The 11,585-nt window shown below is 41.0% G+C and overlaps 1 protein-coding gene across 3 annotated transcripts in view; it reads left to right on the top strand.

Annotated features, from left to right (window-relative positions):
• The first annotated feature begins 354 nt into the window (after positions 1-354).
• The window catches only part of LOC114054253 (structural maintenance of chromosomes flexible hinge domain-containing protein 1-like), a 182,174-nt gene continuing 170,943 nt past the window's right edge, over positions 355-11,585 (top strand). For all 3 annotated transcript variants that reach the window (XM_027877431.1, XM_027877432.1, XM_027877433.1), the window contains exon 1: positions 355-570. In XM_027877431.1, coding sequence (XP_027733232.1) covers positions 355-570 — 216 coding nt within the window. The remainder of the gene's footprint in view (positions 571-11,585) is intronic.

Here is an 11,585-nt window from a genome sequence, read left to right as displayed (position 1 = left end):
AACTGCGTTTCCTCCCCGCGAAGGAGCGCCGAGGGCGCGGAAGTGACGTGAAGAGATGGGGGAGAGACTCGTTTGAATCCGTTCCCGGGTGATCCTCGCCCGCCCCTTCGCCGCCGCTGCCTCTTCGTTTCCCTCCGGAAGGTCGGCAGCCGTCGCGTCGCCTCCGCCGCCAAGGCCGCGGGTCCTCGGTGGCTGGACCGCCGCTTCTCCCCCCCCCCCCCCCCCGCCCCTGCCACCGGCGGGCGGCTGGAGCTGTAACAGGCGACGCCGCGAGGGGAGCTCGAGCTGCGGCGCCACTGAGAGGGGCGGCCTCCGCCGCCGCCAGCGCTCCCGTCTTGTCTCCTCCCCCCAAATATGGCAGCGGCAGGCGGCGGCGGCGGCGGAGGCGGCGGCGGCGGCGGCAGCGGCGGCAGTAGCAGCAGCAGCGGCGGGCCGGCTGGAGGCGGCGGGAGCGGCCGCCGCACCGTGTTCCTGTTCGACCGGCGCGAGGAGAAGTCGGAGGTCGGGGAGCGCGCGCTGCACTTGGACGAGGGCGCCGTCTTCTCGAGCTTCCGCGGCGCCGTCTGTCAGGTGAGGAGGCAGCGCAGGAGGGGACGGGGCGGACGGGCGAATGAGGTGCGGAGCCAGGCTGCGGCCCGCGGAGCAGCCTAGCCGGGCCCGGGCCATAAACCTGTCACCCGTGGCATCCCGCCGCACGCCCCCGGGCCTGAGCTGCGGAATGCGCGGCGGGGAGAGGGAACCTGTCTACGTCCTGCGCGCCCCGCGGCCCCAGCGCGCCGAGCACACGGGTCTCCCGGCTTGGAGGTGGCGGGCACGCTTTGCACCTTTCTGTGGTGTATTGCGACCCTTGGAGACCTTGGGGGAGGAGAAGAAGTGTGCCAGATGAAGGGTGGCTTACCTCTTCATCCCGCGTGCCAGCGAAAGTTGTTTCTTGGAGGTGTCCCGACTTCAGCAAGTTGGCTTTTCTCGATTTAGCGAGCAACTTTTTCATCGAGTAAAGAGGAAGTTGATTTAGTCTGACTGAGAAATAAGTGTGATGTTGCCTTAAAAAAAGAAGGGAGGTGGTGTGTTTGGAGATTGAAAGTATCCCGTGGGTTCTCAACAGTGGTGGTTTTTTTGTTTTTGTTTTTTGTTTCCCCCCCCCCCATTACAGTTTGGAAGTTGCAAAATCCCTGTGAGGCATGTTTGCCACAGGGTTACTGAATGATGCTGTAATTTCTCCACTTTGCTGGGCCCATCAGGCTCTTGGGCCATCATCACCTTGCAGAGATGTCTTATGAAGGATAGAGGAAAAACTTTGTGAAACCTAGCACCATACTTGGGACCTTTTTAGAATCTGCAGCCTGATGCTAAGGTTTTCTGAAACTGGACGCTGCTTCACAAAGAATTAAATCCAAAAGTGTCCACAGGCAGCTACCCCTCTCCCCTAAAACCCAAAACAAAACATTGAATACCCATACGATCTGGTATTTATTTTGTGTTAAGAGTTGTTTAATAGAAATACCAAGTTCGCTGGTAGGCAAAGTGTTGAGGTGTTTTTGTATGTTTCGGTTTCTTTAAGAATAATTTTAAGCTTAAAACTTTCTTGTATTTCCATTACTTAAAAAAAAAACCTTGTGTTTTTAGACTTTAGAGGGAGTTTTCATGTTGCATGGTTTGTAGACAATAGCGTAAGATTTGTTTTTTCAAAACAGATATGTTGTATTATCAAAAAGGCTTACAAGGCCTTTGGATGTTAATTAATGCCAGTTGCTTGATTGGGCTCTATGAAAGATAAGGTAGGATTATGACTTTTGGAATTTTAAATTTAGAACACCAAGCTTTATGGGACAAATTTTGATGAAGTGAACAGCTACTACAAAAACCATGACCACGATTTTCAGCAGCCATTTTACCACCACCACCATCTTTTAAAATACAATATTTAATTCAACAAATGATAATACAGTAAAAATTTGGTAATATGCACAATCCCTTGGTCAGTAGGAATTATACTTTCAAACATGGATATGCAACTGCACACACATTGAATAATTTCTTATTGCATTTCAAGGGTTTTGGGGAAGTTTAGTCAGCAGTTGTCATTCTGCTAGGTCACACAGGCAAAAACAATCCCTGCCTTCAAAGAGCTCACTTTCTAAGGGCAAGAAATCACTGGTATCTTTGGAGAGAGCAGTTTCAGTTGAAAGAAGAGGTTGGAAAACAGGAGAAAGTGAGAGGAGAGGACAGGCAATCATTTAGTGTGGGTGGTCTTCTGAAGGAGTTTATCTGAGAAGGGGAGATAGGATATATAGGACAATAGTTGGTGGTATGGTAGAGTCAAGTGAGGGGTTTTTAAAGTTGAGGGAGAGACATGGACAATGTTATAGAAAGTAGGAAAGGAATCAGCATGTAGATAAGAGCTGGTACAATAATTATGGCAAGCTGCTGGAGAAAATAGGCAGAGATGGGACATGGGACTAAGGGTACAGGTAGAAGTGTTGGCATTCACAAAGGAAAAGGTCCACCTCATCATCAGACACTGAAGTCGAGGAGAAAATAATGGGCTAAGATGTCCTAGTCATGTGAGGGAGAAAAGAGTGAGCTTTTTGTGAATGACCTCAATTTTTTTCCCATGAAATATGAGCTTGTCTTCTTCTGAGAGGGTGGAGGGAGGAGGAGGTGAAGTGGGAGACTCTGAAGATAGAATAAAAGATTTGGAGTAGCCATTGTGTAGAGTAAGAGAGAGAGTCTATTTGGCGGGAGTAAGAGGATTGCCTTGATCCTTTGAGGGACCAGTTGAGGGGCCATATTTATATTGGATTCAGTCAGCATGGTTTTCTGATTTTTTCTAGTTTGGTTCAGCAGCTTGTGAGTAGGAGCAAAAGAGGTTATTGGTAGGAGTAATCCAAGAATAGTTTGTGATAGGACAAATGGGGCAGAAGATTCAAGAGTAGGGATTAGTGTAGAGTGGACCTGGTTTATTAAGGGGTCAATATGGGGAAAAGGAGAGAGTGTGTTATTGCAGGAGTTGTGGCTCTGGAAACAACAGAGGGGTATTGGGAATGGAGGTCTTGGTAAGGAGAAAGAACAGACTTAGGTATAGTTAGTAAGGCATATGGAAAGATGGAAATGATAAAATATGATCAGATAAAGAAATTTTAGAGTGATAGTAAGGCATATAGAAAGATGGAGTGATAATAAGATTATGAATATCAGATAATGTAATTTTAGAGATCATGAATCTAGAAGTAGAGAACTTCTGGATGACAAAAGCATATATTTTTGAGGTAGAATGGAGGAGTAGGTCATGTGAACTGGGAAGTTAGGGTATTTGAGGGAATATCAACATTAAAGCTCCGTATTATGAAGGCAGAAGTTGGGATGGAGCAAGCCACTGGTGTGAGTCAGGCACTGAACTCTGAATGAAGGAAGTACAATATGCTAGTAGTAGAGAGATAATCATCACTAGAATCTGGATAAGGTGATAAATTTGGATATTGAACCCCAAAGAGGAGAGATTTCTGAGTGGTGGTAGTAAAGAGGGAGAGGGTCTAGAAGTGTTCATGGGAAACAAGGAGTTTTCTGACCCTCCTGCTTGTGACCAGTGGATTGAGGTATGGGGGTAGGGAATGGGGCAAAGTGTAGACAGCACTGAAAAAGTAGTGAGACAGTTAGTGTCTCATCGAGTCCCTCATTGAGAGGGAGCCAGGTCTGAGTGAGCGCCAAAAATGGAAGGAGTGAGAAAGAATGAATTTTAAGATGAAGGGAGTTTGTTAATTATGGATCAGGTATTCCAAAATTCTAAATGCCACAGTGGAAGGAATAGTAAATGTGGAGTGGGACATTTGAAGGAGGGGGAGGGGTTGAAGGGGATGGGAATAAGTGAGTGGGCAATGAGGGCTGAAAAATGGAGGATGAGGAAAAGAGTTTGTGCAGTATTTAGCTGGGAGGGGTGTGTGTCAGAATCACTGGGATAGTGACAGTATAAGAAGATGAGACAGTATGCTAACCGTTGAGGAAAGATTAGTCCAGGCAGAACAGTATCACTGGTTGGAGAAAGATTCCTTTAGAGAGGCGGGCAGATGGTTATTGTTCAAGACTCCTTCAGGCAGGTAGTGATGTACTCTGTGAGTCCCACCTTAGAATAGCAGGAGCAAGAGGAGATTATACTAGGAATCTGGGGACCGTGGCAGGAAGCAGGAGATAGAGGTCCAAGGTAGACCTGAAATGGGAGAAGACCTTGAGAGGGCTGATTTATTTTGTTTTTGTTTTGGATGGTATATAAAAAGAAGGCATCCGCTGATTCTTGTTGATTTTTTTTTTTCATTTCTGAAAATGTCTCATTCTGTGCCTGTGGACTAATATCTTTCAAGAGGAGTAAAGCAATAGTCATCATCAGTCTTCAGGAGGCATAGTTGATCATTGCATTGATCAGAGTCGTTTTCTTTTACAGATGTTTCTTTACAGTATTGTAGTCATTGTATAAATTTTTCTACTGGTTCTGCTAATTTCATTGTATCATATCATACAAAGTCTTCCCAGATTTCTCTGCATCTGCTCTTTCTTGCCATCTTTTAAAATAAAATTTTATAAATGAGTTTATATTCTAAATTGGTGATACACTTGACTACCACTGACATATCTCTTTGCTTGGCAGATAGTGCAAGTGTTTGCTGACTCTTGCTCTGCATGCTTCTGTTAATGCTACATTCTATAATCATAATAGTGATAATGATGGTGATACAGCTCAAGATTGTATTAGATTTTTTTTTAGCTGTTATGTCATACTGTTATGTCTCCTTCAGGGAAGGAGAAACCAGAGTGTTAACATTTTTTTTCCCTAGGCAATTGGGGTTAAGTGACTTGCCCAGGGTCACACAGCTAGTAAGTGTCAAATGTTGGCCTGAGGCTGGATTTGAACTCGTTCCTCCTGACTTCAGGGCCGGTGCTCTATCCATTGCGCCACCTAGCTGCCCCCAAGTGTTAACATTAAAACGCCATATTATGAAGGCAGGATCTGGGATGGAAAGAGCCACTGGTGTGAGCCAAGTCCTGAACTCTTGATAAAGGAAGTAGAATGTTTTGGCAGTGGAGAGATAATGGTCATTAGAAGAAATAATATATGGTAGAAATAAAAATATGAATATAGTGTCACAGAAGTTAGAGGGGAAACTATTATTAAGAAATGGGTGTTGGTAGATGATGTTGTCCAATGCAATAGAAAAGTGAAGGGATAGAAGGTTACTGATTATTTTTGAGAGAATAGTTTTAGTATTGTTCAGTCAACGTCTGACTCTTTATGACCTCACTTGGGGTTTTCTTGGAAAAGATACTGGAGTGGTTTGCCATTTCTTTTTCCAACTCATTTTACAGATGAGCAAACTGAGGTAAACAGGATTAAGTGACTTGCCCAGGGTCACACAGGTAGTAAATGTCTCAGGCCAGATTTGAACTCAGGAAGATGAGACTTCCTGATTCCAGACTGAGCACTCTATCCACTGTGCCACCTAGCTGCCACTAGTTTTAGTACTAGCTGAATCTTAAATTTGTGGAGTGAGAAGTAGAGCTATCTAGCATAGGCTTTGTTTTCTAAATTAAATTATACTTATTTTTTCAGTTAACAAGCATTTTCCCTTTATCTCACCCCTCCACCCTGGGGAAAAAGAAAAAGGAAAATACTTGTAAAAATCATCTATATAAGGGGCAGCTAGGTGGCGCAGTAGATAGAGCACCAGCCCTGGACTTAAGAGGACCTGAGTTCAAATTCGGCCTCAGACAAGTAACACTTACTAGCTGTGTGACCCTGGGCAAATCATTTAACCCCATTGCCTAGATTTAAAAAAAAAATTATATAGTCAAAGCAAAACAAATTCCCACATTAGCCATGTCCAAAAATGTATGTCTTACGATGTCTCCTTACCACTGCCTTCAAATATATTCACGGATACCTCATCCATAAGAAACCCTTTATTAGATCCCACCACTTCCCAGAACTATCATTTAATATTTCTCCTCTCTCTCAGACAAATTCCTAGGAAAAACAAACTGTCCACTGCCATGACTTCCTTTCCTCTCACTCACTCCTCAATCTTTGCAGTCTAGATCCTGATCTCATCACCAAATGGGAATTGTTCTCTCTTCAAAGTTCAGTGATCATTGAGGTGTTGAATCTGATGTTCTTTAATCAGTCTTTATCCTTCTTGTTTGGTTAATTGCTGCATTTGACACTGTTGATCACACTCTCTTCACTGGATTTTTGTGACACTCCTTTTTCCTGGTTCTCTTCCTTATGTGATCATTCCTTCTTAATCTCTTTTGCTTGTTCATCCTCCCTATTAAATACACCTAATTATGGGTGTTCTTCAAGGCTATCCTAGGCTTTCTTCTCTCTACTTACTCTTTCTTGGTAACCTCATTTGTTCTCTTGGGTTTAATTATCATCTCTTCAGATGACTCACATCAGCCCTAGTCTCCACTGAGCTTCCCCTCTGTATTACTACTTGCTTATTTGGGCATTTTCAACTGGATGGTCTGGACACATGTCTAAAACAGAACTCATTTTTCCCTCAAAACCCAACCCTCTTCTAAACTTCCCTATTTTTTCATCCTCATTTTTCTATTTTTCTAGTTGGGAAGTCAACGGTATAGCCTTTATATAGTGCTTAGTTTTAAGGTTTTGTAAAGTACTTTACCTAGGTTATCATATATCTTCATCAATCTGCCTTTCTTCTAGTCAGCAAGTCAGTAGTAAGCTAGCATTTATATAATGCTTTTTAAGGTTTGTAAAACATTTTACTTGTGTTATTTATTTAATTTGATCCTCTCAACCACACTATTAGGTAGAAAGGAAGGAAACAGGCACTTACTATATGCTAGGGATTGTGCTTTACAAGTATCTCACTTAATCCTTATAACAGTCATTAAGGGAGATGTTATTATTGATTATCCCCATTTTACTATTGAGGAAGCTGAAGTTGAGAGAGGTTAAATGACTTGCATATGGTCACACAGCTGGAAAGTGTCTTGGGCAGGTCTCAAAATGGTCTTGACTCCCAAATCCAGTCCATAGTGCTTCCTAGCTGCCAATATGCATTTATTCAGTGTTTACTGTGTGTCAGGCACTATGCCAAACTCTGGTGAAATAAAGAAAGGCAAAAACAGCCCCTGCCCTCAAGGAGCTCACATTTTAATGGTTCATAAATTTATTTTATACGTCATCACTACTCACTCTCCCTTACACTAAATATCCAGTCAGTTGCCAAATCTTACCCTTTTTATCCCCATAAAATCTCTTATATATGAACCATTTTCACTATTCACAAATCTACCACCTTACTTCCAGCCCTTATTATTTCTCACTTAGATTTTTGTAACATTACTAACTGTTCAAGTAAAATTACTAGCTGGTCAGCTGCCTCATCCAAGTTCTTTTCTATGAGTGGCAATTTGATCATATAATTTCTCTACCTACTCAACTCCAGTGGCTTCCTGTTGACATTAAAATGAAATAAAAAGTCCTCTGTTTAACTTTTAAATCCCTTCATAAATTGGCCCTGACTTAATCTTCAGCCACACTACACTTTACTCCCTTTCCCTCACACTCTGATCAGCCAAACATGTTCTGTTTCTTACACATTGCACTTGATTTCCCCGTTTTTGTTTTTTTTTTAATTATCCCTCTTGACTTATTTGCACTGTCTTTTCCCCTCAGTCTTATAAAATTCTCTTCAAGATGTCACTCAAGTTCTGCCTTCTCTCTTTTTTTTCCAACATTGAGATAAGGATAAACTTTTAAAAGAAAATAAATACTTTAAAAATATTAACTGTAACAAATGTTTTCATTTCACTTTTATTTGCTTTCTAATGTCATATTTACTCCCATGCCATAAGCTTTTGTTTCTTCAGTTTCTTCTGGGATATCTTTTTCTTTTGAGCGACCTCCTCTTCTGATTTAGGAACAATTTGTTTCTTTTCAGTAAGTATCATCTCAGTATGGCAAGGAGAACTCATCTATGGGTTGATCTGATCATGAGCCCTGTAAGTATGCCATCGCATTTTAGGAGCCTTGTTAACCTAGATATGCTCAATGACTAGAGAATCCACATCCAAACCCCTCAGTTCTACGTTATTCTCTGCATTTTTAAGCATATGCAGCAAGAATTCAGCACTCTTTTTGGGCCAATGACCCTGTGTCCAATCCCACCTGCCAATTCCACCATTATATTGTCTGAAGGGAGCACATTGTTTCTTCAATGTGACATCTTTCAAATACCTGGTAGCTTTTCGGATATGCAGGCCCTTGATAGCTTGGGCTGTTTCTTAGGTGTTCTTGAAGTGGACCCGGAGATTTGAACCCCCCTCATTTGCATGATTTTGTGGGGTTCTGTGGACCAAGAGAATACCTCACCATTTTAAATGATTACCTAGGAAGGGTCAAAGGAAGAGCCTGAAACCTTTTCTGATTTTCACTCCCTCCACTCCCCCCACCCCCTTCACAAGTGCTAGGTTACCTTCTTGCCAAAAAATGTTGTATTTAACTTTTTTATTTACAACTAGTTCTTGCTTAACTTAATGGGACATTCCACAGATCTCACACAGCCCAGAGTAGCTTCAATGGCTGGGTCCCCTCTGCAGCTGGAGCTGCTTCAGTACCTGGAGAGAAGGACCTCTAGTGCAGTGTGCTGCTGCTGATGCTGCTGTTACCGCTGCCACATCCTGCCAAGAGCAGAGACCTGTCCCAAACCCCTCCCTCCCAATTTTAATTTGCATAATGAGAATTTATGCAAGGGAGAACTATTTATATTTATTCTCTTTGTATTTGGTATATTCTACATATGTTTGTTTCTCTATTAGGATGCAAGCTTCTTGGGAGAAGTGATTGTTTAATTCTTTGTATCTCTAACACTGCTTAGCACAATGTGTTTGATGTTTTTTGATTAATTGCTGCCTTTGCCTTTCAAAGACTATGTCAGGCTCAGGAATGGTTGGAATTCTTTCAGATGATTTCAAGAAAAATCAATTTCTTCCCATCTAAGATGATGTTTAGATTTGCAGAATAAGTTAATTTGGGGCAGAAGCTCTTTTCCTTTGCTTTTTTGGAATATTGGGTTCCAGGCTTTTCTATCCTTTCCCTTACTTGATGTGGAGTCCTTTATGATTGTCTAAGATTTTTTTTTAAAATTAATTTATTTTGATTTATCAACAATCACTTCTATAAGCTTTTGAGTTTTAAATTTTTCTCCCCCTCCTTCCCCACCTGTCTCCCCACCTTCCTCCCCAAGATGACACGCAGTCTGATAGGATTTTCTTTATATATGATCTTTTCCCTCTTGGTTGCTTGAAGAATTTTTTTTTTTTTTTTTTTTTTTGACTTAGGAGCCCTGGACCTTGGCAAACCTATTTTTTCGTATATTATAACTAGAAGTTTCCCTCATGGGAAACTATCCACTGCACGACCTAGCCGCCCCCTATAGTTTATATTTTTTTTAAAGTACGTATGTTGAGCACATTAGTTTCAGAGCTTTCCTTATTATTTGTCCCATTTTGAACTTCTTTCTCATTTCTTCTGTGTATTAAAAAAATGGACACTTTTTGTTGTATCACTAATCAGTCATCCTCAGATACTACCATACCACCTTCCCCCCCAATTAAATAAAAGCCTTTTCTTGTAATGAACAAGCATAGTCAAGCCAAACAAACTCACATTGGCCATGTCCAAAAATATATGTATCATTCAGCATATCTGGTCACATCACTGCTCAGGACTGTGAATAGCATGCTTCAACATTGGTCCTCTGGAGTCTAATACTAACATTCTGTATTGCGGTAAGCCATGGCATAAAACAGTGTCCAAAGAACTAAAAATCACTGTCACACAGAAGACAGCAACAAGATGCATGGTGGATATGAGCAGGTTATGACATAACAAACTTCAAAGAATAGCAAGAGTAAAAGATGTCATCAAGGATAGGAAAGAGAAGATTGGCTGGTCACTGGGAGAAAAATAACAGATTGACAGTGGCCAGAATGCCCCACTGTTGTCCTTGAAGAGTTAGGAGAAAGTGAAAAAGAAAAAAATCAATACTGTGGTATACCACAGTAGTTGAATAGGTTGGGCAGGTATGGATGGTTTATAATTCACATATTTGGAGGAATGCCTAGATCTTTGGGATCATAGATCTATTTGAGTAATATTTTTCTAGGAACCTGATGATTCTTTGATTTTTTTCCTCTGTTTCAAGTTGTTTTTGATTCCAGAAGTGAGAACACATGTTACATATACCTATAATATTTTTTGTTGTATCATTGTATTTTTTGATTTTCCATTCTTTTTTTCCCCAAGCATCCATTACTTAGGTTTTTCCAGTTTTTGTTACACATTTATTATTTTCTTTTTCATGTTAGAGCTCTTTTAAGAGCACTTAATTTCATATTTACCTCTTTACTTTTATTTCTTTTTTCAAATATTTTTAGTAGTTATAACCATTCTATTATTTTTTTCTGGGATTCTGCTTGTGATTTATTTAGAATTATTATTATTTCTGTTTTTTGTAGTTAACTTCCTGGGGTCGTCTTAACTCAGTATTTCTTTAAAAAAAAAACAAGTTTTTATTGATGTTTTCTGTTTCTTATATGTTTATGCATTTTGGAGTTTTTTGCTTTTTGGTGAGGTAATCGGGTTAAATAACTTGCCAGGGTCAAACAGCTAGTAAGTGTCAAGTGTCTGAGGTCAGATCTGAACTCCTGACTTCAAGGCCAGAGCTGTATGTGACAAATAGTAATTTTTTAGAGAGGAAAAACAGCACAACTATTGATACATTGGAGCACCCTTGGAGTCAGGAGGACCTGAGTTCAAATCCAGCCTCAGACCAAACACTTGACACTTACTAGCTGTGTGACCCTGGGCAAGTCACTTAACCCCAATTGCCTAAAAAAAAGAAAAAAGTCAGAAAATATGTGCAAAGTGTAACAGCTGTGGACCTGCCACTTCCATGAAGGGGTAGGTTGGGAATGTGTTTTCATCTCTCTCTTCATTCAATTCCTGTTTGATCTTTATAATTTTGTATTGTTCTTTCTGTTTACATTGTTGTAGTTGCTGTATATATTGATTGTTTTCTTGACTGTTTACTTTGCATCAGTTCATATAAATATTTCCATGCTTTTCTCTATTCATCACGTAATATTCCATTACATTGTTGTACCACGGTTTGTTTAGCCATTTCACAATTGACGAGCGTCTATCTACTTTGTTTCCACTTTTTAGCTATCACAAAAAATGTTACTATAAATTTTTGGAATGTATCTAGACTGGGGGTGGGGAACCTTCATCCTTGAGGCCTCAGGTGCAGCCTTTTGACTGAGTCCAAGTTTTACAGAATAAATCCTTTATTAAGGGGCTTTCTTATGTGAAGTTTGGATTCAGTAAAGGGCCGTACTTGAGGACCTAGAAGGCTATATGTTACTCGAGGCCACAGATTCCCTACCCCTGATCTAGATTTTTTTATTATTGATGGCTTCCTTGGGGTATTAGCTCAGTAATAAGAGTTTCTGGTTCAAAGATTTTGGATAATTTAGTCATTTTATTTGCATACTTCCAAATTGCT

The sequence above is a fragment of the Vombatus ursinus genome, unplaced genomic scaffold (assembly GCF_900497805.2).
Source record: "Vombatus ursinus unplaced genomic scaffold, bare-nosed wombat genome assembly UNPS02014812.1, whole genome shotgun sequence".
NCBI lineage: Eukaryota > Metazoa > Chordata > Mammalia > Diprotodontia > Vombatidae > Vombatus > Vombatus ursinus.
Note: the sequence above shows the minus strand (reverse complement) of the source record. Positions and strands in the feature narration are given on the sequence as shown.